The sequence below is a fragment of the Mesoplodon bidens genome (genome assembly GCF_964165515.1).
Source record: "Mesoplodon bidens genome assembly, chromosome: 9".
Lineage (NCBI taxonomy): Eukaryota > Metazoa > Chordata > Mammalia > Artiodactyla > Ziphiidae > Mesoplodon > Mesoplodon bidens.
The window spans coordinates 89,001,181-89,028,595 of record NC_138166.1 but is presented as its reverse complement, the minus strand read 5'-3'; the positions used below and the strand labels follow the sequence as shown (position 1 = coordinate 89,028,595).

The following is a 27,415-nucleotide window of genomic DNA, read 5'->3' as shown; positions in this document are numbered from 1 at the left end:
TATGATGTATACTAATTGCCACATTCTTCTTGCCTTTTCTCCTCTATCCTCTAGCAGACGGTCTAGCAAATTACTTGCTAAATATTAGATAAAGCAGGCAATGATTTTGTAATTTTCCTGTAATGCCTTTTTGTCCTGCCATTTTTAGGAAGCCGTCAGTAACTCCAGAAAATGGGGCTTTCTGTGGAAACCTTGACTCATTTATACCTATTATAATAATAACTGTATTAAATCTTTTTAACCCTCCCATTAGGGTGACTTGGATGATAGACTTATCGGTTATAGTGTTGGTAGAAGAGTATGGGTCAAGTCCTGAACCAAATACATGAGTATAATCTGGGATAGAAATGAAACAGGTTGCAAATACATGTGAAAAAGTGACCATCTCCTTTAGCAATGTACCATACTCATCAAAGAAGAAAAACATATACCCTTTTCTCTTTATCTTTGCTGTCATGAGAAACCTTCAGTGTGTCCATGAACTTGCTGAACTTGTATTATATGCAGTGTTTGGGGGGAGAGGGTCTTTACATGTCATTAGGTTTTCAAAGGCATGCAGAATTCAAAAAGGTTAATAATCACTGATCTGGAACCATAAAACTTTATATAAACTGCCATTTAAAAAATAATTTCCACTCTTTATGTCACCTGGGGTGTTGGAGAAACTTGAGGCACTAAAGATCACATACTTTGTGGGTATGATCCCTCACCTCGACTGTCTCCTTTTATAGGGCCCCTTTCCTATATCTACTGGGAGAGGAAAAAGATTTTCTTTTCAATATATTAAGACTGTCCAATTGTAAATTGGGTTTACATTAGTTTTATACCTCTTGTGAGGCCCGTATGCAGAGAATCTCAAGCTGAATATTAATTGACTACAAGGAATTGTACCCAAGAAAAGTATGGAAATATTTCCATTCTTTTCTTCTTCAATTGGAAAAGTGATAAAACTTTAGTGAATTTGGAGACTAAATATAGAGCAAAGGGGGCTTCCCTGGTGGCACAGTGGTTGAGAGTCCGCCTGCCGATGCAGGGGACACGGGTTCGTGCCCCGGTCCGGGAAGATCCCACATGCCACGGAGCAGCTGGGCCTGTGAGCCATGGCCACTGAGCCTGCGTGTCCGGAGCCTGTGCTCCGCAACGGGAGAGGCCACAACAGTGAGAGGCCCGTGTACCACAAAAAAAAAAAAAAAAAAAAAATATATATATATATATATATATAGAGAGAGAGAGAGAGAGAGAGAGAGAGAGCAAAGGGATGCAACTAAATGCTCAACAGTGCAGAGGCCTAGGATTTGGAAAGCTTTTCTTCTACCTCTGGAATGGGGCGGTTGTGACAGTTGAGCTTTTGCTGCCTTGGGCACCAACAAAGGTATAAAAGCCAACGTAACAGAGAACGTTCGCCAGTATACAGTAGGGAGCTTAATAAGGTTTTTGATTATAACGATAAATGCAAGACAATGACCAAATACACTCAGTGAAAAGGTTAAAAGAATATTGTTATAGTAAGATAGCCACACTTAATAAGAAAATTTTAAATTTCCAAAAATAACATTCATAACCAGTTTTTATAGTTTCTACTTTTACGGTTGTTTTTTTTTAATGGCTTTCCTTTGGAGGTGTTGACAAGAAAATTATAGCAATTATTTCAACAACTACCCAGTAACTGTATTTTTGTGTTAAGTTACAGAAATTAGGCAAATTAGAAAACATGGGTTCAAATCGCCAACATACATATTCTTTTGGGAGTAAGTCTAGGGGTGCCCTTGACAGAGAAATGGCCAAGATAATTTGACATTTTCATTTTCAAATTCCTATCTGTAATTTATAGAATAGAAGCTAAACATGCAGACCAGTTAAGAGTGTAAATCTGAACTGCCTCAACGTTCTGGGTGGAGAGGTGATGGTCCCATTTTACCTTCTGGGTAATTACAGTGCTCGTGACTGTTCTCTCTCAATCTGAAGCCCTCCTTGTTTGTTATTCAGCAGTCACGACCAAGAACACGGGCCTTGTTTTTCCCAGGCAAACAGACCAACAGCCTGTTTTCTTCTGTTGCTGGAAGCTGAGCTATGAGAGAAATTCAGAAGAACCTGGAGCTACTTACAGAAGGTTTGGGAGCAGGTGACTTGTTTCCATCTGGGGTTTTGGTTAGCCATTCATTGATGCGGCTGGAGACCCCCACCTTTAAGCCAGCTGTTTCCTACAAAAGGCCAAGCATCTAATATTAAAGAAAAAAAAAAACCTACCTGGAAAGAAAATTTCAAAGCAACCTCAAAATATTATCCAGTATTATTTCACATAACACTGATCAATTATTGATCATTATATTGAATATTTTGACAAAAATAAACCTTAAACCTGATATTTAAAGAGTACATTATCTGGTGTTCTTTCCCCTGCACTTCTCCTACCCCCAACCCCAAGGTCAGTGATTAACTCCGGGTACCGTATTTAGAGGCCTGTGGCCAGAACACAGTGCGTAGTCTATTAGCCTCAGGAACACATTCTTCCTGAGCTTGCTTTTTGGCCATTGCAAAAGAAAGTAAGAATTATACCTTTTTCACTGCTTTTGTAATTAACTATGTGATTCCTAAAAAAAAAAAGAAAAACAACAAAAAAAGAAAAACCCAACCTCCAAAATTAAAAGACGGCAATCCTCTGCTCACCTTATTTGGTGTGCCTGATGCAGTGGGTGATGAGAATACATTGCCTTTCTCCCACATGCTCTTGATGTTGCGGACACCTTCGGCAGGGACAGGAAGGTCCGAGGCTGCTGGCTTCGTAGGTTTTGCAGTTTTTGTTCCCTGAAGTATGTGAATTATTTTTAGGATTGGTGCTGGTAAGTTTGCGCTCGTAAAACTGTAGTAACCTTGTCTTCTTCAACACTATCACTTAACAAATTCACTGTGTAAATGCCTTCACCAAAAATAAGTCATAATTTCTGCTGTGAAAATACATTCTGATGACATCTCTGCCTCCAAAAAAACCATTATATCTACTTCAGAGGATCTTTCGAAAGTGAAATATGCTTTTCATTGGGACTCCGTTTCTTGTTAAGGTGATATGCTACTTCACTGCTACAACAGACACTTCTTGAGTGCCTGCTGTGTGCAGGGCACTGTGCTAGGCTCTGGGGACGTGGTGGTACGCAAGACAGTCCACTCTGTAAGCTGCAGTGGACTGACATTAATAGGAGAGACAGTAACTAGTTATACACTATTATTTCACACTGCAGTAAGTGCTATGAAAGATGAGTATGGTGCCGTAAGCGTGCCAAGAGAGCACACGATAGGACAATGGTACTTAGTTTAGGGGGGTAAAGAAGGCTACTCTGAGGATGTGGCATGCAGACCCAGATCTGATGGAAGACTTGAAAGAGGCTGGTGAAGGAAGGAGAAAACACGGTTCCACGCAGAGCTAACAGTACATGCCAAGGACCAGAGACGGGGGTGTGCTAAAAGACTGAAAGACTGAGAGACCACCGCATGGAGACTGGAAGGAGGAATGAATGGGTGTAAAAAGAAAGGTGTGCATTCAAGATACTTTTCCAGCAGTAGCGATGGGCGTACCCCAAATCATGCAGTTTCTCTCCTGGTCCTGCTTTGGGGCCTGTGGCATGTGTCATCAAGGTGGGCAGCCACGGTGAGTGGCACCATTGCTGGACTATGTGAAGCCTGAAGCCACCGTTTTGGCTTCATTAACCCTGTTAGAGCTGTGATCAATTCAACCACAGAAAAGAACTATCTGCAATTTGTCTTATAATTTAGTGGCCATTTAATCTTCTGAAAATCTCCTCTTGAATGTTAAGACTTGATTATTCACTTGATAAATCATCCAGACCTCTCTCTTTCTTATTCCCTCTTATCATTTGTTATGAACTATTTTATAGGTATCTCCACTCTGCAGTACAAAGGAGAGGAGAAATCAAATCAAACTGATCCAATTACTTCATAGCAGGCAACTAACACCACTGACTAAAGTCTACACAAAGGAGAAAAAAACCAGGATCACATCTTGATCAATGAATGGCACCCTACCCTCTTAGTGCTTTGGTACTTGGAAATATAGTACATTATTTCTGAATAGAGTAACACCCCTAGGTCAACTGGGTGGAAAAAATGTTGGATTAGACAGAAGCATAAAACTATGTGATCCTTCATATATAAAACAATCAATTTGAAATTCATTAAATTCCAGCTGGCTATCATCTTTATATTAATTTATACTACCAATTTATTTGCTAATAAAAGTTTTTATAGATAAAAGAGGACTAATCATGGTTGTGTAAGGGACCTGTTTAAACTATATATGGGAACACCTTTTATAAGGAATTAAGAATATTGAAGATATACTTGTGAACACATAAATAATATATTTAAATAACAATAAACTCATTCATTAAAAAAAGTAACACCCTCACTAAAGAATACAGGCGGAAAGTAGTAAACAATAATTTATTTAAAACTCTTCTATAATGTGTCTTTATTATTGTTTTCTCTCTAACTAGTTATAAAACATCATTAACCTTCTAACACTACTGGACTTGATTATTGTCCTAAGTGTTTCTATGATTATTTATATAATCAGAGTTGATTTCTGTTTGACCATAACTCTGAGGACATCTCTCACCTCAATTGCACTGGTGTATTGCTCCAGTCTGCTGTCAATCTTGGAGACTACTGCTGCTTGATGAGTTGATTTAACACCACTGCTAAGTAAATAAACACACACATACATACATGAAAATGAGAGAATTTTTTCGTACATGTAATGGCTGATGATTCTCAATTCAACAATCAACCATATTACCTTTTCTGCACAGACTTATTCAAAAATTCTGCTCGCTCTTCTATCTAGGAATTGGAAAAAAATAAAACCAGTTAATATTTTTAGTTTATAAACAGTGTTTCTCAGCCCATACTACTATATTCCCTGAACCTGGGGAATAAAAGTACCAAAGAGTGTCTGAGAGTATGAGGGTGCTCTGCACAGCACCTTTGCTAGAGAGGAAAACTACGTACAAGGTATTTGATAATGAGGTTTGGGAGACGAAGGTAGGACTGGCAGAAGATAGAGAAATATGAAGTTCTGGAGACAAAGACTAGACAAAGTGGAATTAAAATGCCTCTGAAATAATATAAATCAAGGGCAAAATAATTACATTTCGAGACTAAAACAATTTTTTTTTGCTTTCTGGTGTACTTAAAATTTTTTTCCATTATTTTTTATTGAGGTATAGATGACATATTACATTACATTAGTTTTAGGTATACAACATAACGATTTGATATTTATATATATAAGAAAGATAACCAGGAACTATGAACTATTCACTTACTGCTTAGCCTGATTTTCTAATCTGATAGCTGTCAAACCTATTGCTGAACTTAATTTGCCCTGAATATAGGAGATGGGGGTGGGGATGAGTGAAACTGGGGCACAGCTCATCAGGAATGGCTAAGGCCTCTCATGAAGGCCCTATTAGTCCAAGTGGAAAATAAGGAAATAAGCCCAGAGAAACCGCTATGGATATACACCGATGGGCAGTTTAGTCATTTTTAATAAGTTATTTTTTTAAAAGCCAGAAATTTTGCTACAACTAAAGCTGCTAAATCAAACATTATATTTTACTGAAACTCCATCACTCAAATCCAGATGTTCTTTATAAGTCAGCAAATATCTGTGGACTCCTCATGATACCCACTCCAGGCTAGAAATATCCTCTGCCACGCATCACCTATCATTAGCAAATAGGAAAAGCTTCTTTGCATATGACTGCATGTGCAAAGCACACAGGTCCATTTTCTGCCCTGTTCAGGGCAGCCAAGGAATCTACTAGGCTACAGTTACCCTAGGCTGGTGTGGTTGACTGTCCCCTACAATCTTTAAGATGTCATGGCTTTTTCTGGACTGTTGGCCTGGGACTCATGGATTATTAATAAATACCCTTAAGCTTTTTGGAAAACATGCTTCCCTCCTAATATCAGTCAAATAATACTTTTAAAGATATTAGTTAGGGCACTTCATCCTTTCCAACGATCTCTTACAAAGATAAAATCAAACTCATTAAACATAAAACTTTATGCAAAAGAATGCTATAGGTATCCCTGAGTTTATGAGATGTAAAGGGTCTTAAATCTTATTTTTCTGATTTTAACATAAACTTAGAAGTGCATTTCTGCAGAAAAAGTTCCCAGTTGAATGAGGTAAAACACATTAGAACCACGCAATGCACTGGCACTTGTAATATTATTCACCCATCTATCCATCCTGATTTAACCCGGCCAACTTGTCAGTCAAACAACCAACCAACCAATAAATTATATGTGAGTACCTATTACATAAAGTTGAACACCCAACGATGTATAAGACAGGGTTCCAATTCTTTAAGGAGTCAGTAGGGGAGACTAGTAGAACACATAAATGAAAAATTTTAAATTCAGTGGTAGGTACCATATTAAAGATAAGAAAATGGGGGAGTTTGAGAAGGCTTTTCAGATGTTCTGGTGTTTGAGCTGAGATTTGTAGTTTATAGTTTACACAGCTTTATAAATGAGTTCATGAAAGTGAGGGTGGGAGTGCATGAGTTAAAGGGGAGAGGACATTTCTAGCAGAGCAAACACATATACAAAGATTTGGGGAACCAAGAGGCGTGTAGAGTGGTGGGACTGAAGAATGGAGAACGGTTCAGCGTGGGGGAAGGCCAGTGGAGAGGGGAGGTAGAGATGAGACTTGTGCTTTGTAGCACCTCTAGCATCGTTCTGACTCGGGGATCATCTTCTTAACCTTGGCCATCACATTTATTCACATTACAGAGGCTCTCAGACTCTACCTTCTCCTTTTGTATCTACAATATTCAATACAGCTTGACTTCATTATCACATTTTATCAGGATTTACCATCCATTACTGATGTACTCTTGTTAGAAAATTCCTGCCCTTAGTGACTCTGGGTAATGTAACAATTTGTACTAAATTTGTAAATTAAATCTCCTGCGTAAGGAGTTTAAAGGGGGAAATTGGTTCTTCTGAAGACCAAGAGGTGGCAGTGTTGTCCCAGTAAAACTTAGGGGAAAACCCCACACATTTCAGCACACTGGCACTCTCCTCACCCCACACTCCTTCCACCACCAGTATATGAAAACAGTAATAATGAAAACAAAATTCTAAATTTAATTTACTTAAAACTTATTCTTTTCATGTCTTATGTAAGAAAAATCATTCACTGCTAGCATAATTTAACTATGAGAAACCAGGTTCTGAGCTTCTCAGACAAGGAATATAAGTCATGAGAAATTAACAAAATACACCAGTTGATAATCTCTTGAGGTCAAATATCAAATGTTTCTCCTCCCACTGGCATTTGACAATGTTAGCTTGTGACCATTTATAAAAGTTGCAGGGCCAAGAGTATCAATAGTTGCAGGAATTCAATTGTAGGACATGAAATTACGTTCTAAAACAAGAGCCACAGCAGGTTCTTCAACACACATATTATGGAGAAAAGCACTAGACTGTCTGTTCTTGAAAGCATGTCTCTGTTACGCAGAAATTAAAAATGTGTTTTTTCTTTTTTACATATCAACTTTGGTTGCTCACACGTGCCCCTCTACCAGAGTGAGTAGACAAATGGCTTTCTGGGAACCCAGGAGTCTGGGTGATGGAAACACTAGAGAAGTTAAGTTGGAAACTAGGTAGAGAGATGTTTGGAGGAGGATGGGTTGCAGTTTCTTCGGGAAAAAAAAGGGTACAAATTCGAAGTCTAGATGACTACTACTTTCCTCATGTTCCCAAGACAGTTCAAGGAAAGCTTAGCTTGAGTGGCATTTGAAGGAAGGTTGAAAGAGAGAGAACATGGTTTTCTTTAATTATTGATGAGCCAGGAATAAAAGGACCCAGACTGAGGAGGGACCTGGTGCCTGCACAGAGATGGTCTGAACCGAGCAGGGTTTGCCTTTCTGCTCTTTCTCCTACAGTAGGGGTACGCAAACCATGGCCCATTTGCCCATGTCCTCCACCCACCCAAAAGCTAAGAACATTTTACGTTGTTAAATGGTTGGAAAAAAAAAATCAAAAGAATATTTTGTGACATAGGAAGATTTTATGAAATTCAAATTTCAGATCCATAAATGAGGCTCACCTACTCAACAAAGCCTCTCTCTCCTCCTCGCGCCCCACTTAGAGACCTCACTGAGCTGGTAGTCTGCACTTTATTACCTTTGTAATTCTTGAATTCTCCTGAGGCAGTCAATTATATTAGTGCCCTAGGGGCGGTGACCTCGCTTTGTGCTTCTCGCCTTCATAGCACATAGCGCACATTAGATTTGTTATAAATATCAAACATTAAATAAGAAAATCCCCCTGTGGTTTACTTTGGATTCCCCCTGAAGCCGCTCTTAAGACGAGGGTTCAAGTATAAGGAGTTTATCTGGGAGGAGTTAGAACTATGGTGGACTGGGACCCAGACCATGCTAAAGACTAAGTGAAGTTATCTAGGGATAAAACATATTGTTTTTCATGTGAAACAGGTAACAACTGTAAAACGTAAGTAACTGGCTTTTGATCATTTTAGTGTGGACATTAGACCTCACACACAATGACAGATACACACATGCACACATTAAGCAGCTGGAGCCTGGCTATGATTCTATACTGGCTTTACCTGTAGTCAGTGCTTTGTAACCTACCTAGGTTGATGGAAAATGAGGATAAACTAAAAACTGCTCAAAGTTCCAATCCCTGAAGATTCATTCATTCATGCATTCATTCAATAACTACTTGTTGAGTATTTTCACTGTGTCAGGTACTCAGAACATGCTAACTGTATAAGCAAAAACGTGTATTTGAGTCTGCGCTCTTGTTCCTCCACGGCAACCATCCCATTATCTCCCTGAGTCGGCTCCTTCCTGCTCATTCTCTTTTCTTTCAGCAGCACTTCCAAGTCACTAGGAATTACACTCTATGAAGGCAGCAGTCGGACCAAACTCATCCTGGCAGAGGAGCCTATCTGAGTCACATTTCATCTCCTCCCATGATAATGGCTTTAAAATTTGACATGTACCATTTCCAGCTGTGCTGCTCTTAATAATGACAAAGGAAAAAAAATGAACATTAGCATGAAAAGCAGCTTAAACCTTTAAAATATATTTGCCCACTTTATAAAGTTTAAATGTTTCCATTTTTATTTGCTCAAAGTAATAAGGCATGTGGAGGGCGTGGGTCAGTGAGATCCAGAGATAATCACCAAAGGTCTTTTTAATGTATACCAAAGATCTAATAAACAACAGACAAAAATGTCTCCACTTTCTCTCCTTTCCATATCTTGAAAACAAAAAGAAGCTGTGAAATGGCTGAAAGAAGGAGCACAAAGATAAATGAAGCAAAACTTGGAATAATCAATAACTAAATCAGGGGCTAAGATCGCATTTCTATTATATTTTAATGGACATATGATAAGAAGGTTTTCTGGGGAAACAATACCTTGAGAGATGAGCCTTTAGGCGTGAAGCACTTGAAGGGCTTCTTGCCGTCTGACAAGCCGTCCTCTGGCACCTTCTGGCGTTTCTCAGCAGCTTCTGCCCGTCGCCTTTCGATCTCTTCCTTTAGCCTCCTCTTCTCTTCCTAAGGGAGAAAGAACAAATAACAAGGGCATCAATATCAGCTTCAAGGCGAAAGGAAAGCGTGCTGTAGGGGAAAGCATAGTCCCAGAGGAAAAAGACCCAGGTTCCAGAAAGGATGCTATCCCTTCCTCAAGGGTGGCCCCAGAGGTTAAGCCTGAGCTTGGGAGTCTAACTGTCGACAAGCACTCTGGGCTGCCCCTTCTCAACTGTGCGACCTTGGCCGTGTTACTTACCTGCTCTGTGCCTAGGTTTCCTCATCTGTAAAATGGGGATAATAATAATATCCACTGACTGGGGCTTTAACAAGGATCAAATGAGAAAGCCCACGTAAAATGCTTAGACGAGGGCTCGGCATGACGATCATCATTGTCATCATCATCCTGTCAAGCCATCTAAGACTGACCTTCCACGCTGTGCATGGAAAATAAGTATCCCTTCTGCCTGCCTCCTAGGAGAGTTGCAAAGACAAATGAGATGATTTACGTGCAAAGTTATACAAGTGTATGTTACTATATTTACTAAATTGTACAAGAGACGATTTCACGGTTGTCCCCACTGCAGCTGAGTAGATTATTTTAGATGGTTTGACAAACCTGAAATGGTGTAGATACTGCACCCTAGTGGTGAAATCACAGATGTTTACAGTCTGTCTCATGAACCCCTCTGTGCTTCACTCCTGGCCTAAAATCCTCTCCCCTGTCTTCTCATCAAGCTGCATAACCTCTATGAACAATTTTCTGAGAGATTTATGTAGTCTTTGTAGTTTTCAAACTGGATGTTCTCAAGCAGGGACCGGATGTTCATCTCCCAGAGGATGTTGCAGAAAGATCCTGTGTGTTATGGACTGAATATTTGTGTCCCCCCAAAATCCGTATGTTGAAATCCTAACCCCCCAAAGTGATGGTATTAGGAGGCGGGGCTTTGGGGAGGTGATTAGGTCATGAGAGTGAACCTTTATGAATGGATAGGGCCCTTGTGAAAGAGGCCCCAGGGAGCTCTCTTACCCCTTCTGCTCTGTGAGGACACAGTGAGAAGACTGCCATCTGTGAACTGGGAAGTGAGGTCTCACTAGACAGAGAATTTGCTGGACTTTGATCTTGGACTTCCTAGCCTCACAACTATGAGAAATAAATTTCTATTGCTTATCAGCCACCCAGTCTATGGCAGTTTGTTACAGCAGCCAGAACTAAGACACTGTGCTTGGTAGGAGGTTAGACCAAATCATCTCCTAGGTCCAGTCCACTTCTCAGAGTTCACGTTTCCCTTCTGCTTTCATTGATATTCTGCTTCTCTAGATAACAATAATAACAATAATGATAACTATGACTTCCTGAGTGCCTATTATGTTCAAGGCACCCTGAATACAATGATTTAATCATCGCCACAATCCTGAAAGTAGATATTTCACAGTTAAGGAAAAGAGGTCTCAGAGTAGTCCAGTGACTCTCCCAAGGTCCCAGCTTGCCAGGGGCAGAGTGTCTGATTCTAAAGCTCTATCATCCCAATTACTTCCTAACCAAAGATCATTGGCTCATTAAGAGCTGGAGTTGACAGAGACCTTGAAATAATTTATCTAGACTTTCCACAGTTCAGGGAATGTTTGTATAGGATCCATGTTGGAAAGTCATCTAAAGTCTTTTTACATATTTTTTAATGATGGGAGATCACTATCTCCAAAGATTTGTGGGAAAAGCTCTAGGCTGAGTTGGAGAAGCTGGGTCTCAGTACCAATTCTATCACTTATTAGTCAAGTAACTTCACACAGGTTACTCAAACTATTTGATTTCCACTTCTTTGTCTATAAAATGAGAATAATGTACCTCAGGATGAAAGGAAAAAATGCACCTTGTAAACTGTAGCAACGCTTACAGTAGTTGGTTAAGCGCTTGTTCAGTTTTCAAAATTTGCCTTCTTGTAACTTTATCTGTTGTTTTCAGTTCTGTTTAAAAAGACAGAACAAATTCATCTGTTCATAATTACGGGGTGGCTGCTACATGCCTGGCGCTGGGCTGGGTCCTGGGTATACAGTGACGAACAATACTGTCACTGCCTGTGAAAATCTAGTTACTGACTCTTCCACTTAAAACACCCCAAAAACTATTTTTGAGAATCTTCTCTATAAAACCTCTTCAAATATCAAAAAACAACTCTCATGACCACGTGACTCGGTTCTTGTAACCGATCTGCAGACTTTTTCATCCTTCTCTGCTAACTGCTCTTTACTGAGGGACATTACAGGGTCATGGATTAAGACAAGTGGGACCTGGGGAAAATGACAAAAACCTCTCTGTGCCTCAGTTTCCTGATCTGTAAAATGGGGATGAGAAGACGCCCCATATCAGAGAGTTCTTAGAATTGCATAAACTAACGTGGATAAAAGTTTTAGGACCATGCCTAGCACACAGCAAGCTGATTAATCTTCAAATGTATTTGTAAGAATTCATGTTCAAAAGAGCTGCCGCAGTTCACCTGGGAAGAAACTATTTCCGGGGCTGGAAGGGTCCCCCGAGACGCGTCCTCAGAGGCTCGGGTAACGTAAGGCGCCTGACGGGCCGCGCTGCACCCGCCTTACCTCCTCTCTGACTCTCCGCTCGGCCTCCTCCTGCTTCCTCCTCTGCCCCTCCTCCTCCAGGACCTTCCTTCGCTCCTCCCTCTTCTTCTTCAGCTCCTCCAGCTCCAAGGCCGCCTCCTGCTGCTTCTGCTTGAGCTTCTCGAACTCCTCGCTTTCAGTTTCCCCGCGGCGGCGGCGCAGCTCCTCCAGCCGCTTGCCGGCTTCCACTTGGGAAGCACCTTCAGCCTCCTTGGCCTCGCTGGCCCTCCCTCCAGGGCGGCTGCAAAGGAGTTGGACACACGTCTGCCTTGCAGCCCCCCTCCTCCCGCCTTAGGGAGGGGATGTCGGTCTGCAGGCTTTGCATCCCACACCGAAATCTCCACTGCCCTCACTGGACAGTGGATCCTCACACCTGTCCAAGGGGTAAGTTGGGGTCCACCTGGAATCTCCAGGTCTGAATCTGAGTCCCTGCCCTGCCACTTACCCTGGGTTTCCTTGACTGTACAATGGGGGCAAATAGGCACTGTTGGTGGGATTGTAAATGGATGCAGCCACTGTGGAGGCTCCTCAAAAAATTAAAAGTAGAACTGCCATATGACCCAGCAATTCCACTTCAGGGTATTTATTCAAAGAAAATAAAAACAGTGACTCAGAAAGATACATGCACCCCCACGGTCGTGCAGCATAATTTACAGTAGCCAAGGTATGGAATCAACCCAGGTGTCCATTGATGGATGAATGTATAAAGAAAACGTGGTAAAAATACATACACTGGAATATCATTCAGCCACAAAAAGAAGAAATCTTGTTTAAATACTCATTAACAAGTAGTGAGGGCATTCTTAACTATATCTGAACATAGGTAGCCCATTTCTGACACTTTTGTAACAGATGAATTACTACGGTCTAGTATCATTTATTCCATGTAGAGAATGGCACAGTGTTTCTAGCTATGAAGCAAGAAGAATAAAACAGAAAATGAGTTCAAGATTACACAATATTAATCTTATGTGTACGTCTCATGCTTTTAAAATAATGAGGTACATCTCGTGCTTTTAAAATAATGAGGTAGCTCTGAATAAACTACGTCCTTTGGGACTATGCTTTTCAAGCTGCAGGTTGGAAAATCTATTTAGTGGACTGTAATTAGCATTTAAAAAATGAACTACAAAACATCAGGGGGCATTGCATGGAACAAGAGAAAAGACCATTTCTTTTTTTTTTTTTGGCGGCACGCGGGCCTCTCACTGTTGTGGCCTCTCCCGTTGCGGAGCACAGGCTCCGGACGCGCAGGCTCAGCGGCCATGGCTCACGGGCCCAGCCGCTCCGCGGCATGTGGGATCTTCCCGGACCGGGGCACGAACCCGTGTCCCCTACATCGGCAGGCGGACTCTCAACCACTGCGCCACCAGGGAAGCCCAAGACCATTTATTGATGTGCTTGTTTCAGTTATAAATATATATGTAGATGTGTAATGGGTTATGATGTAAAATTTCTTACTCGAAGTTGAGGTTAAAAAGTTAAAAAAATATTGTGCTAGGTTCTTGATGGTTAAAGAGGAACTTTTATTTTTAACTCATTCAAGGTTACAGCATCCCTTAAAACTTGGTATTGCTTTTTCAGTCTTAAAAGTCCATAGGCCTGTGACTCCAGAGAGGAACTCTCCCCTTTCAGTTAAAGTCTCTCCATCTTCAGAGATGAGTTTGCTCTCTCTTTGGGTTCATCATGTTAATGTTTGGTAGGACTGAAAAACACATGCCTAGAGAAACTTCTCTGGATTCCACTAGGTGTCACTCAGTCTTTATATTGGGCATTCAAATGCCCATCATTAGGGACGGGTTAAATAAATCATGACCCATCCACCCAGTGGGACACTCTAACTGTAGGCTTATATTCACTGGTATAGAAGGCGAGCTAAGATACATTGCTATGCACAAAGCAAGAATCACTTTAAAATAGAGATTTATAGTTATATACACATACACATTCTATATGTATGTGTGTGTGTGTGTTTCGAATGTATATACATAGAGAGCATCTGGAAAAAAATGTTACTGGTGGTTTCCTTGGGTGATGGGTACTTAACTTGCTCCTTGAATTGAGATTTTCATGTCACGTTTTAGAGAAAACAATTTAGCTACAAGAAAACGGGCCTGTCAAAGGGACCAGTAATGAACTCAAACAAAAGGAGCTATGCTCAGAACAGGAACAAGAGTTCTGTCCACATCACCTCTGCTCAGATATGCAGGCACGCCCTCAGCATTAGGGTAGCACCAAGATGGAAATTTCTTCCAGAAGGTTCTTTCCTCTATCCTTGGCTTCGCTAGGTGAAAGCTCAGATGAACATCAGACCTTTCACCATGAACACACCTTGTTTTCAGTTAGACTATTAGGCACTAAGCTAAGGTAAATAGAGGCTCTTACTCCCTTCCTGGCTCCTCATCTTACTACTCTATGGAGCAAAACGAGGCGTCTCTGCTTCTATCGGCATCAACTTCTAACTGAAACTAAAACTAAGGTATGTTGGCAGCTAAACAAAAACTAACACTATGGTGGCAGCTTGTTTCATTTTTTTTCTGCCCAGACATAGAAAAATTAAAGCAAGAGTCCCATTTACGGGTTCTCACTGCTTAATCTGTTGCCATCCCTTGTGACTTCTCTCTTTGAGTTACCCAGTTACCCAGTTACCTGGATTTTCAAACAGTGGACATGTTAATTATTAATTTGAGCTTTGACTGAAGCTGGTTGACAAGTTTGCCCATTGTTAACCAAACTTCTTTCTACTGACAGATTTTTTTTTTTTTTTTTTTTTTTTTTTTTTTTGCTGTACGCGGGCCTCTCACTGCTGTGGCCTCTCCCGTTGCGGAGCACAGGCTCCGGACACACAGGCTCCGCGGCCATGGCTCGCGGGCCCAGCCGCTCCGCGGCATGTGGGATCTTCCGGGATCGGGGCACGAACCCGTGTCCCCTGCATCGGCAGGCGGACTCTTAACCACTGCGCCACCAGGGAAGCCCCCGACAGATTTTTTTAATGTTATTTCTCTTAACAAAATTGTACTCTTATCTACAACACATGTTTTAAACTATCAAGTAATTAAACAATAATATTATTAGGTAATATTCTTTGAACGCTTTTCATGAACCTGACACTGTTCTAGGGCTTTAACTCATTAAACTACTGGCACTGCAGCAAGCTGTGCACTCAGCTTATCAGCCTGAATCAAACTTGATTTCTAGGTTTTCTATGAAGTCCTAATAAACTTCATTTGTACATCTACTTTCTTGCCAATCCCAAGTAACATCTATAGGTTCTACCCTTCTCACTCCTTCACACTTTAGTCTTTGAATGCACACCTTTTCTTCCACGTGCTTTCGGCTCTCTTTTGGATAATTGTGGCTAGGTTTCTGCTCAAATTTTTGTGTAGTAAAATTGTTTGGGAACAACTATATTTACGTAACATCTTAGAGCGGCTGGAAATGTCCATCCTTAGCAGTTCCGTTTGCTTCTGGATGTTACACAGGCTTTGGTGTAAGGAGCAGTCTGACTTCCATACAATACCTACTTGGAACTTTCTTCTTTGAAGTGTTCTGGAAAACAGGGTCTACAGGCAAGGCGGCTGCCAAAGAACAACCCCATGGGAATCCATGTTACAGGGACCCAAGACTCTTCTCCAGAACACCTGGCACAGGAGCCAGTGACATAACAGAGATTAGAATTTGGCACTAGTGGTTGAAGGGAGTGTGTGTGTAGGAATGGGGCACAGAGAGTTAGGTAGCCAGGTGTCCATGGCAGGCTTCTGCAACGTGAGTCCTTCTACAAAGCTGATGGGGGACTCTCCATAGTCAACGTACCTCGAAGTGAGGATGTGCCTGCATATACTTGTCTATCTGTCCTAAAATCAATTGCCATAATGGGGGAGGGGATAAGGGGGGGGAAGCTGAAGCTCTGCAAGAGGGTTTTCCAAACTGGAGCATTAGTTGCATGCCCTCTTCCTCCCTCTTAGAGATTCCCAAGGTGAATTAACATCAAGGGCTCTCAAAGTGGTAAAGAGATCTGACTCATTTAGTTTAACCCAATGTTTCCGAAGTATTTGGCCACAGGGAAATCTAAGTTTTACGCAGCAATTTATTTACAACCTTTAGAAAATACATTCTTTAAAATGGCACTGAGAAGGGTCTCTTATGAAGTTGGGTGGACCATACAGAGAATGAGTCAATGACAACTCCAGTCATAATGTTTTCTAATAAACTGATCTTACATGAACATATTAGATCAGCGAACAAAAACATGGCTGCCAAGCATGATCTGCCTTGCCAAATAATGGGAAAAGCAGATCAAACCTTGTCTGAACAATGCCTGCTGGTCTCCTGTTAGTGATTGAAAGCCAGACCTGCTGACTGAGTATCTGTAAGACAATGGCCAATGACCTCACAACAAAAGTATGTTGCCTGTTAGCACATTTCTGTCTGGAAGCACAGGGTAGGGAGACTGATTATTACTATTATTTTTTTTCACATATGAACACAGTCACTGTTAACTAGCCACAACTTCTTACCTGAAAGTATTCTCAGTGTGTTTAAGTTTGTGGGTCATGAATTCTCCATTCTGCGACTTCATTTCTGTAAATCCCTTCTTTCCATCCAAGAAGCTCTTAACTTCTTTGCTTTCTTTGTCCTTTTTAGTCTTCTCATCTTTGATCTAACCAACGGTACATATCAGGAAGAAACATAATGACAATAATCTTAATTAGGTTTTGGTTGGTATCACCAAATAAGACCCAACATCGTTAGGAAGCCAGAAAACTCAGAAGTAAAACAAACTACCGGAGAATGATGTGGTAGAGCTGGAATCAGAGGAAATTCTCAGAGCATAAGGTGTGGTCCTCTAGCCTCTGAGCAAAGACCTTGACCACAATTTTAGGAGGTCAAGATCATCCCTTATTTCACTGAGGTTTTATTTTCAAAAGTAGTGGAGGTGTTACCATTTAAACTATTGTGCTCTGGGAACTCCACATAAGAGTGGTTGTTTTCAGTTCCCACTGGGAGGAGCAATTATTAGTGTGGCCTTGATGGGAGAATGGCCAGGTTGCTTGGACAGATTTCTTCTTGGATGAAGGGCACTTCTTTGAGAAGGACACAGATGTGTCAAGGAGGGAATAAGAAACCTACTGAGCCAGACCTGTCAAGCCAATGTTGGCAGATGTCAGAGGAAGACCATCCTAGTATTTTAATCAAATGAATAACTAGGGTCCCCAGGATAGAAGACATAATAACCCTACCTTTAGTGGGATGACTCAGAGACCTGTGGGGCCATGTCTGTAGTCATCTCAACCATTAAAGATAGAATGGAACAGGAAAAATTCCAGGGTTGACTTTGACTTCCATTGAAGGTAATAATTTAGTCTCTGGAAGTGGCTTTATGATTGTTGTGGAAGACAGAGGAAGGTGATACATGGAGAGCAGGTGTTAGCTTTAATTTTTTGTGTGTGGGTTTTGTGTTACAAGTTCCTCATAGTAAGTGAGACAGATTATTTCAAAGTATACTGAATTTACATAGCTTTTTTGGGGGTAAAGGAGTTCAAATTACTTTATCATCTCACCCACTCTTAAAAAATGAGTGTGAAAACAGGTGAGGCTCATTATTTCTCATTTCAAGACAAACAGTGACAAAGCACTAACATTATAAAGAAACCTAAGGAGGAGGGTTTGGGCGTAAGAACTCAGGGCTTCAGGGACTGCCCAGGATGGTCTCCCCTTACCTCATCACTCACCTCTTCGCAGCTGTTATACTTCAGATACCTACCCCCCGCCAAAGTGCATGTTTTACTAAGCAGAGGACATTTTTTTGCTCTTTACTGATGAACCTTCAGTAGTCCTTTCCCTGATTGCCTTTGTTGAGTATTATTTGATTAAATTACTATCGATGGACTATTCACTACCATGTTGCCCTAATCAGTTAAGACTTTAATCATTCTCCAAGGGGCATATATCTAGGACATCCCTTGGACATGCTGAAGAGGGGGGCTGTTATTTTGCCATTCTCTCTGAGAGCTTTGTAATCCGAGTTTTAGTTCTATTGCTGTCAACAAACTAGCTGTTACTTTAAGTCACCTAGCTTTTCTGGAATGCTGGCTCCATGTACATAAAAAGAAAGGGGTGGACTAGACGATCCCTTCCTAATCTTTCATCCTGTCATTTCCCTCTTGGCTCCAGATTTGTCCTGAGAGGCGACAGAGAAGAGAAGGAAGCTCCTAGTCTGTCCTACAGCTTTAATAAGGCTCCTTGGTGACTATCCTTGCCTGTTGGTAAATCAGTATTCATTGCACACGCAGGAGCAAGCCAAGTCTCTTCTCATCTTGACCTACCATTGTTGGGTATAGTTCCAGAAACTATGGACTGGAGTTTATATCCTGGTTAAGAAGTATCTGGGAATACACGTTTAAGGGTGAGGGGGTCCCACTTCAGGGAACCCATGAAAGAAATTGTGAGTCAAATCTCCTAGTTTGTGGAGCACTATACAAAGAGAAATTCCCTTTAACTCGTTTCTCTTATTTTGGAGTCTGAGATATTTCCCAGATACCTCCCCAAAATGTACTATCTAATTTACCATCCAAAGATGTGTATAAAATAGATTTGTAAAACAATATATGTCTAACAGAAGAAAAACCCCTCTTTTTCAAGCTCTGCCTTTACTGGCAAAGTTATGGTAGATGGTATGCTTATATTCTCTTTGGAAGACTTTCTCAGAAAAATTCCCAATGAAATAATGATAATGATGCTGACTGAAAATTGTTTTTTCTTTCTGGGAAATGAATAAATAAAGTAATTCCATAACACTTTAAGAAGCACAGTGGGTTGGATTCTATAGCAGATTCAACCTAAGCTAATGGGATATTCTGGGCCCACTCGGAAAAGCATTAGAGCCTCTAGATCAAAATGTTACCATGAAGAGAATCTATGCTGATGGATTAATACAGGGTTACGTATCCTGAAGGAGCTAAAGTGCTTCCTATATGGGTAACACCAGCATGCTTATATGAAAGGCTCTGGTCAAATGTGATCATTGGGATAACACTATGGGTATCTGGGAAATTCAGTGGGATGACACATGGGTGTATGTGTGGGGGGGTGGGAATTCCAGTGACACGCTCTTGTGCCAGAGAGACACTCAGAAGGTTGTGAGCAGGTCTGAAAGGACTGAGACGCCAGTCTCTGTGCTGTATCGCTTTGCATCATTTGATTCCAGAATAGTGCTAAGAACTGTTGCAAGTTACAGTTTTTCAGACTAAGTTGAATATAATTTTGTTAGATTCAGAAGCCTCAATTCCTTTTCCAAGTCCAACGTCTACCACATGGATATCCTTGCTACTTGCTACTGGTCCACGGACAACATGGATTTCACCAGGGAGCTGAGGCTCTACCCAGATCCACTGAGTCAGAGTCTGAGTTTCACAAGTTCCCAGGTGATCAGCATGCACACTGATGTTTAGTGAGAGGCTTTGGCCTACGTGATATGAATATGTTTCAATATTATATGAATAGCTCTGCTGGAAACTGTTTTCCTATTGGAGGCCAGAACAAAAAAAGAGCTCTGGGGTCAAGAACTAAAAGGAGGCATTTTATAGCACAGGGAACTATATTCCGTATCCTATGATAAACTGTAATGGAAAAGAATATCAAAAAAAGAATGTATATATATGTATAACTGAATCACGCTGCTGTACAGCAGAAATTCACACAACACTGCACTTCAACTATACTTCAATACAAATTTTTTTTTAAATTAAAAGGAGGCATTTTATAGTTGGGGAAGAGAAAAAGCTAAATTAGGTTTCAAGGTTGCTGGTCATCTGCGATCCATCACCACAAAGAGTTAAACTGTAGTGGGAGAAAGAAGGTTTTTTGTAAGGTATTGGAGTGACTTCTGGAAATGTTGCTCACCTGACGTTTGTGTTTACCTATCCTATGTGGCTCCTTGAATTCAAAGGAAAGACTTTTTTTGAGCGGGGGGAACAAAAAGGTGGGATGCAGGGCGGGGATGGAGGAGGGCGTTTAAAATGGCTAAATCATGTAAAATATGATTTAAAGGTATCTACATGAAGCAACTACACAAATAGCTGGAGAGGGGGAAAATCTAGTCATTCAACTAGTAATTTATGTATGCAATGTTAAAACAGGAATAGCAGATTTTTTTTTTTTTTTTTTTAAGCTTGGGTTGAGGAGCTAATCTGTCCTCGTGTCAAAAAGAGGCCAAGTTTTGGGACACTGGAATGTGCTGGAGGGCAAACAGGGAAAGAGGCAGGTCTGAAATCATCATACCATGGCCATTATTGAATGGGGGCCTTATCTGAAAAGAGGCAAAAGGATGATTGGATGACTGCTGATGAGCCCCTTCTAGCTCACGGACACAATACATGAACACAGAATGCCTTAGTCATTAAAAACAAATCACACCTTAGTGAACTGAATTAAATCAGGATGAATTCAAACAGTTATTCAGCCTCTCCTGCTGCACATAAACTTAATCACTGAGTTATGATTTCATGCCCTCTTCCTTCTGTACTGAAAGATACTCCCCACAGAACACTAGCTTTAGAGATGAACCCATGTGGGATATTTCTGTTTGAGTTTAGTCCCAAGGTAATTTTCATTTTTTGGAGATGAATTTGTAGGTGTTCTTCTGTTACAAAATGAGACAATGTTTCCCAACACGTTTAACAATTTCTTTAGCTGCTTCATTAGAGCCAAATTCAATTTTCTAGTTATTAGTATTTACTCTTTCTGCTGCTTTTAACTGGGCAGTGTTCATATTCAGTTTTCACTCCCAAGCCACCACAAGTTCTATTAGAAACAGGGAGGAACACATACCGTAAACAAAATAAACATAACATGAACTAGGAGTTCTTACTTTTTACATGAATCTTAGGAAAAAAAGTTTAAGAAAATAACCATCCCCCTGCTTAATCTCATCTATTTGCTAAATATGGATCTTTCTGTGTCTTACTCTATGCCATAATGGGCAGAGAAATGCAGCAAGAGTCCATTTGAGTTGGAGCTCAGTAGCTACAATTTAGTCCCACAGGCAGAGTAATTCAAGTCTTTTTACCTTTGATACTTTAATTTTACCATGTTTAAGTACTTTGAACTTGTTAAATACTGTCATAGTTTTTAGGATTGCTTGGAACTGACATAAGCATGATGGTTAAAACAAGGTCAGGCTTTCTGATGTAGCATTTGAATTATGTCGGGGGCATAAGGACATTCTCTCTGCAGCTCTGGTCCACTGACTTGTTTACTTACCTACAGTCAAACACCCTGGCACCAGCTCCTGTGTGTGCCTCAGAAATGCAATGCAGAACATTGTGCCAAACTTTTCTTTTGAAAACCAAATATCATCTTCAGTTCATCAAATTTTTTACTGAGATGCGTGGGAGTATTTTTCCTTTGAAAAGTTAAATCATTAATCAAAGCCAGTTGGAAATATTTCACGATTGAAACGAAAGTAGGATGGCTCAAGGAAAAAAAAATAGCACTTGGGAGAGTAGAAAGTGGGTAAGATTGATCAGAGGAGTGTTTTTCAAGCTTTCTGACTGTGACCCACAGTAAATAAAGACAATTTATATCACAGTGAAATACTTACTGGCCATGATGCCATCTGATATTTTCTATTCTATTTCATTTTAAAAATGCAGATTGACGCATTTAGCTAATTCTGAGATGCTTTAAGTTGATTTCATCATTCAATGGGTCATGAGTCATGGCTTGAAAAACACTAGATTAGAGGTTACAATTTTCATCAGACCTGAAATGTCATGGAACACTGCTCTCTGTTGCTTTATGACTAGGTTCTTTCTCAATGATATTTACCTCTTCTTTTTTGAAGGTAGGCTTGTCTTCTTGGGACTTTCCTCTTTTAGCTTGCATTTTAGCCCCCCTTTCTTCTTCCTTTTTATTTTCAAGAATGGTAAGGTCACTCATTTAAAAGAAGCCCTTGCTAGTTTACAAGAGTGAGAGGGTGCTCAGGTCACTCTGCATGTGGCGTGAAGTGACTTCTCTTTGGCTGTCCCAGTGCTCACATTCCCCCCGTGCCAGTGGTTCTAAACAGCAACGTGGGATAGTTTCCTCCCACCAAAATCTTTTCTCATGAGCCTGCCATCGTGCTCACTGAAATCTAGCGTGATGTGGTGCATCTAGTACGTGTTGACAGATCTTGTGTGTGGTCTGGTGCCTCTTGTTCCTGATCATCTCAATGGAAGCTGTGTTTATGAGCCCCTTGTAAGAAGCAGGAGTGAAAGACAACTTCAGTGCAAGGCAGACTTAGCGATAGAGAGTTCTCTCTGGAAAGGTGGATACACAAGCATTTCTTTTTTCTTTTTCCTTTTTTTTTTTTTTTTTTTTTGCAGGGTAGATGGTGGTGGTACGGTGGTGGTGGTTAGGTATAGTGCTCTTAATGCAGCCTTGCAGACAGACGAAAAAATATTTCTTAGCTTACAAATATTCCCCCACCCCCTATTTCCACAATTCCTTGTGCTACATAAATTTGTGTCACCCAGATGGTAAAAGACGCAAAATGTGTGCTCTTAATTGCCAGTCAGTTTTAAGTTGATGCTACCCCTGATGAATGGCTTTCTGCAAGTTTACATTAAGCTCAGGTCTACATGATGGCAAATCAGGGTTTTGACACTTTTTATAAAAGGTCCAAACTGGCTCCTTTCCCTCCCTTATTACCAGTTAATTCCAAGGGGGTTATTTTGCCTCCTTAAGATGATATTTCTGACCATGATTCATCATGTCAGTTTCCCACCCCAACTTTTAGCATATTTTATTAAATGCCAAACACACAGATAAAGTGAGGAGTTATGGTCCCCCTGCCTCATGTAGACCTGTGGATAGAGGTAAGTTGTTAAAAGGAATGAGTTTAGATGCAGTGCAGAATCATAAGTCAATGCAGCACCACCACATTTGTCATCTTTGGGTTAATTCATTTTTTCTGGTATTCATAGCAACCAAGCACAGAGCAATTCACTTCTCTCTGGTTGTACCAGTAAATTTGGTTGGTGGAAATAGTTAGCTATCAATTGATTGCTTTATGCTTGCACATTGCTATGACCTAAAAAAATGAGCAGCTTGCCAAATGATCAAGGACGTGGGGCTGTAGGAATGTGGGCTCAGTCCCAAATTTGATGTGCATTACATTTCTCATAAGTTGCAGGCATCACACATTTGGTGCAAAATGTTTACTGTACCTGTTTCTTTTGGACAGCTGTCTGAAGTTTATCTTCTTGTACTTTCTTTGCATTGACCCACTTCCCTTCTGTTTTCTCCTCTACCTTTTCCCCTTTTATCTTTTTCTCCTGCGTTTCCCTTTTCTTCTCTTCTAGTTGCTTCTTACGTCTTTGCTCCTCTACCTTAGCTCTCTCTTCTTCCTCTGCCTTTGCCCTCTGCCTCTCCTCTGCTGCCCTTCTCTCCTCCTCCTTAATCCTTTCCTTCTCCTTTGCCTCCCGTCTTTCTCTCTCTTGTGCAGCTGCTTTTTCTTCTGCTTCCTTTCTTGCTTTCTCCTTGGCTATCTTTTGTTCTTGCTCGGCTTTAATTCTCTCTCTTTCTTCTGCTTCCAACCTGGCCCTTGCTGCCTCAGCTCTTTCCCTTGCTTCCTGTTCCATCTTTTCATTATGGGGAATCTCATGTGAGCCTTTTTCCCTCTCCTCTTCTGTCTTAGGCTCCTCTGTACCGATCTGCCCATTTTTCAATGACATTACTGTTTCCTCCTGGGTTTCTGCTGCTTTCTCTTCTGCCACCACCTCTACCTGATTTTCTTCAATGCTCCCTTGCTTTGGCTTCTCTTCTTCTTCTTCCTCCCTTTCTTTTTCTTCTTCCTTTTTCTCTTCGGCATCCATCCAATCATTCTTCTGGTGGGACTTGGTGACTGTTTCTGTTTCCTCTATCTCGTATCTTTCTCGGCGACTTTCGCTTTTTTCTTCCTTCTCTGCCATTTCATTTTCTGCAGTGTTGTTTTGCATTCTTCTGCTGGGTAGCAACAAACTTGCATCTGCTATTGTTGGGTCAGAATCCTTCTGGCGCTCCAGTGCTTCCTGAAGGCGTTTCTGGCGTCTTTCCTCCCGCCGGGCCAGGCGCTCCAGGAGTGCAGCCTCGTCGTCAGCCTCCACCTGAGTGTCTGTGGTGGTCGTCTTGACCTCCTCGTCGGGCACACTGGACAATAGAAACAACAGCAAGGACAGCTTGCTGATTAATCGGTCAGCTGGACTCATGTGCTGTGCCACATGGGAGCTGTAGCAGATATATACATCTCCCCATATATAACCCCATATTAGTACGTTCCAGCCTGGCTTTCAACTGGCAGCATATGCAAATCTTTGCCCATGGTCTTTGTCTGGCCATGGGGAATCTATTCTGTATACTAGAAGTGCTCTGAGTATTAATGCCACCTGGGCATTTTGCCTCAAGCAACAACGGATGAGCATTAATGTGTAAACACCGCAGCTCCCCTTACCTTTGGAATCAGATAGCGCTGAGGTGCCTATACCACAGTGGATCTTAGAGTTCCCTGGTGGAATTAAGCTCCTGATACCCACAGTGGTAATTTGCTTGGTAATGAAACCTTTATTTGGTTGCCTTCCCTCCTCTGTCTCACTTCCCCACACTGCTACCACTTTTTCCTGGGATCATGTTACAAGTAAACTCTGCTCGAATCTTCGTTTCAGAATCTGACTTTCAGGGAACTCAAACTAAGACAAGAACCAAACTGAAAAAACGAATTCCTCTTGTATCAAGTAGTGTTCCCACATGTTGCCAAGTCATCTGGAATTCCTGATCTGGACTGCTGGAACACTAAGCACTTTGAGAGGATGGGAGTGTTCGTTATAGTGCGGAGATGCTATATACTCAGGCCAGTGACCCCCATGGTGGAGACATCTAACTGTCCACCACAATTTATGCTCCTCTTTCCTTAGTCACAGGGAAGTGATTGCCTGTCAAGGATTATATTTCCCACCCTCCCCTCTTCCTCGCAACTAGGTGGGGCCCCATGACCAATAATTCCAAAGAAATGTGAGCAGAAGTGAGATGTCCAGACCAGGACAAGTAAGAAGCAGAGGTACATTCTCTTCCCTTTCTATCTCTGTCTACTGGCTAGATCAGAGGACCCCAAAGCCCTTGAAGTTGACAGAGTCACAGGAGGAAAGAAGATAGGGAACCAGTTCTACCAGTCAGAAATACCCACACTGGACTAGTACGTGTTACTGCATCAAACTACTAAAATTTGGGGACTCATTGTTAAAGCAGCTGATGTTGCCCTAACTAATAAATACACCATCTCCATTCTTTGTCAAGATTTCCATGAATAAAGGGTCTCTTGCCCTTCTTTTCTGCAGTAGACAAAGGACAGTTAAATTTGATGTTTATAAAAAAAGAAAAAATCTCTAAAAACCAAACTGTAGCATGTCCGCCACTGTGCTCACTATTGCAGGATGCTGGACACTGCCCATGCCAGGGGTGTTGGTCTTCACTGCAGGAAACAACCGGTCATGTGATACTAGGACTGTGACCAGAGTTGGAAGAACATGTCTTGCAATGTTTAGAAACTCCATCAAATTTCATGGTTCATACCAACCTTGGCCCTTTCGAAGTTCAAGTTCACTTAATTTTGGAAAAACATATTTCACATTTAACAACAAGAAATGGCAGACTAAAGGCTAGATTCTAAACTTTCTTGGCCTCAGCTGTTGCTGTAAGACACTGTCTCCATGAATTAGACACATAAGGATTAAATTTCTCTGAAAATGCAAATAGTTTAGAATTTAAGGGGGAAAATCTATATACATAAGGCATTTGGATCAACTGAATTCAAATAATTTTTAAGAGGTACCCCAAATTCCACAATGCTAGCTGGCTTAAAGAACTCTTGAGTTAAGAAACAACAGACTCTACTGAACCTTTCTTTGCTATTTATAAATCAGGACAGCAATCAACAGGAGAAGTTGAGTACCAGTCAGTTGTTTAGCCCCAAGAAGAATACTTATTCTTCTTGTGGCTAATTAGTATGTCAGAGGTAAATCATATGTTATCAGATCTGAATATGCGCTATTAAAAAAAGGAATTTTGTACTCAATCAATGCATGAAATAACTAATAATAGTACAATGTGAAAAAAGAAGAGAAACACAAGTAGAAGCAAGATTTTAAAAGCTAGAAAACTATAGGCACTAGTAATTTCTTAAGGCATTGTTGATTACTCACTAATAACCAGATTCACAAAAGGCCTTAAAATGTCATTTTTAAACTCTTTCTTTCCCATCCCCTTCAACTCAGAAATAGAAAAGGCAGTGAAGACTATGCAGCCCTGATCTGTAAGACTCTGCTACCATCTTCCTAATAATGGTCAAAATTACTATGTGCAAGCACTGTGCATTTTACAGGTATTATCATCTCATTTAAATTTAACAACATTCCTAAAAGAAAGGTATGATTTTTACTTCCATTGGATTGAAGAAATACAGTTAGTGAAGAAAGGGTCAAGCTGGGATTCTAAGCCAGGTGGTGAACCCCAGAGAACCTCTTTGCTATACTCCCTCCCTAATCAGGAGCTACTTACCGAGGGACAAAGTCTGTTTTTCCACGTAACCAAGAAGCTTCCTGATTGAATCGTCCTGTCTGCCAGCATGTTCACTACTGCCTTCAGAAACCCTCTGTGTACCCACTCAAATTCACATTAAAGAGGCCAGAACTCTTTCCCTTCAGAATTTTCTACACAGATTGAATGAAGAGGATTATCAAATGCAGTGCCCTCCCAACACACACAAAATGAAAGAATCTAAAACCAAAGCCACACAAAAGATCTTACATGGTGATTTCATTATATTTAACCAGTCCACAATTTAAAAATAAAAATTATTTTTTTCTCCATCCCCCCTCCCCATCTTTTCTATACCTTGGGGCATATAAATGATATATACTAACTATTAGCATAATGCACTGTGTGACCTTGTATGTGTGAACTTGTAAAAGCCCCTTTTGGAAAATGTTGAACTTATTAAGTATTCTCGACTTTCCTGATTTCTACCGGGACTGGTATAGAAAAAAATGTAGTACTAAACTCATAAGCTTGTTTGAATAATTACATTAAATTAAACAGGATTCTGCACCTTGTTGAATATTGTAGAGATCAAAGAATACTGGTTTAGGGTGTATATCAGGAAAAATAAGACATTTGCAATTCATGCCTACTTCTA

At 40.8% G+C, this 27,415-nt stretch overlaps 1 protein-coding gene across 11 annotated transcripts in view; it reads right to left on the bottom strand.

Annotated features, from left to right (window-relative positions):
- The window catches only part of CALD1 (caldesmon 1), a 182,832-nt gene that overhangs the window by 8,348 nt on the left and 147,069 nt on the right, over positions 1-27,415 (bottom strand). For 6 of the 11 annotated variants that reach the window (XM_081243805.1, XM_081243806.1, XM_081243801.1 and 3 more), the window contains 9 exons: positions 23,418-24,378; positions 22,039-22,116; positions 16,728-16,870; positions 12,193-12,451; positions 9,481-9,621; positions 4,811-4,854; positions 4,631-4,712; positions 2,668-2,805; positions 2,106-2,201 (listed from right to left, as the gene is read on the bottom strand). In XM_081243805.1, coding sequence (XP_081099931.1) covers positions 2,106-2,201; positions 2,668-2,805; positions 4,631-4,712; positions 4,811-4,854; positions 9,481-9,621; positions 12,193-12,451; positions 16,728-16,870; positions 22,039-22,116; positions 23,418-24,378 — 1,942 coding nt within the window. The remainder of the gene's footprint in view (positions 1-2,105; positions 2,202-2,667; positions 2,806-4,630; positions 4,713-4,810; positions 4,855-9,480; positions 9,622-12,192; positions 12,452-16,727; positions 16,871-22,038; positions 22,117-23,417; positions 24,379-27,415) is intronic. The other 5 variants (XM_081243807.1, XM_081243799.1, XM_081243808.1 and 2 more) reach the window with 3 other exon arrangements.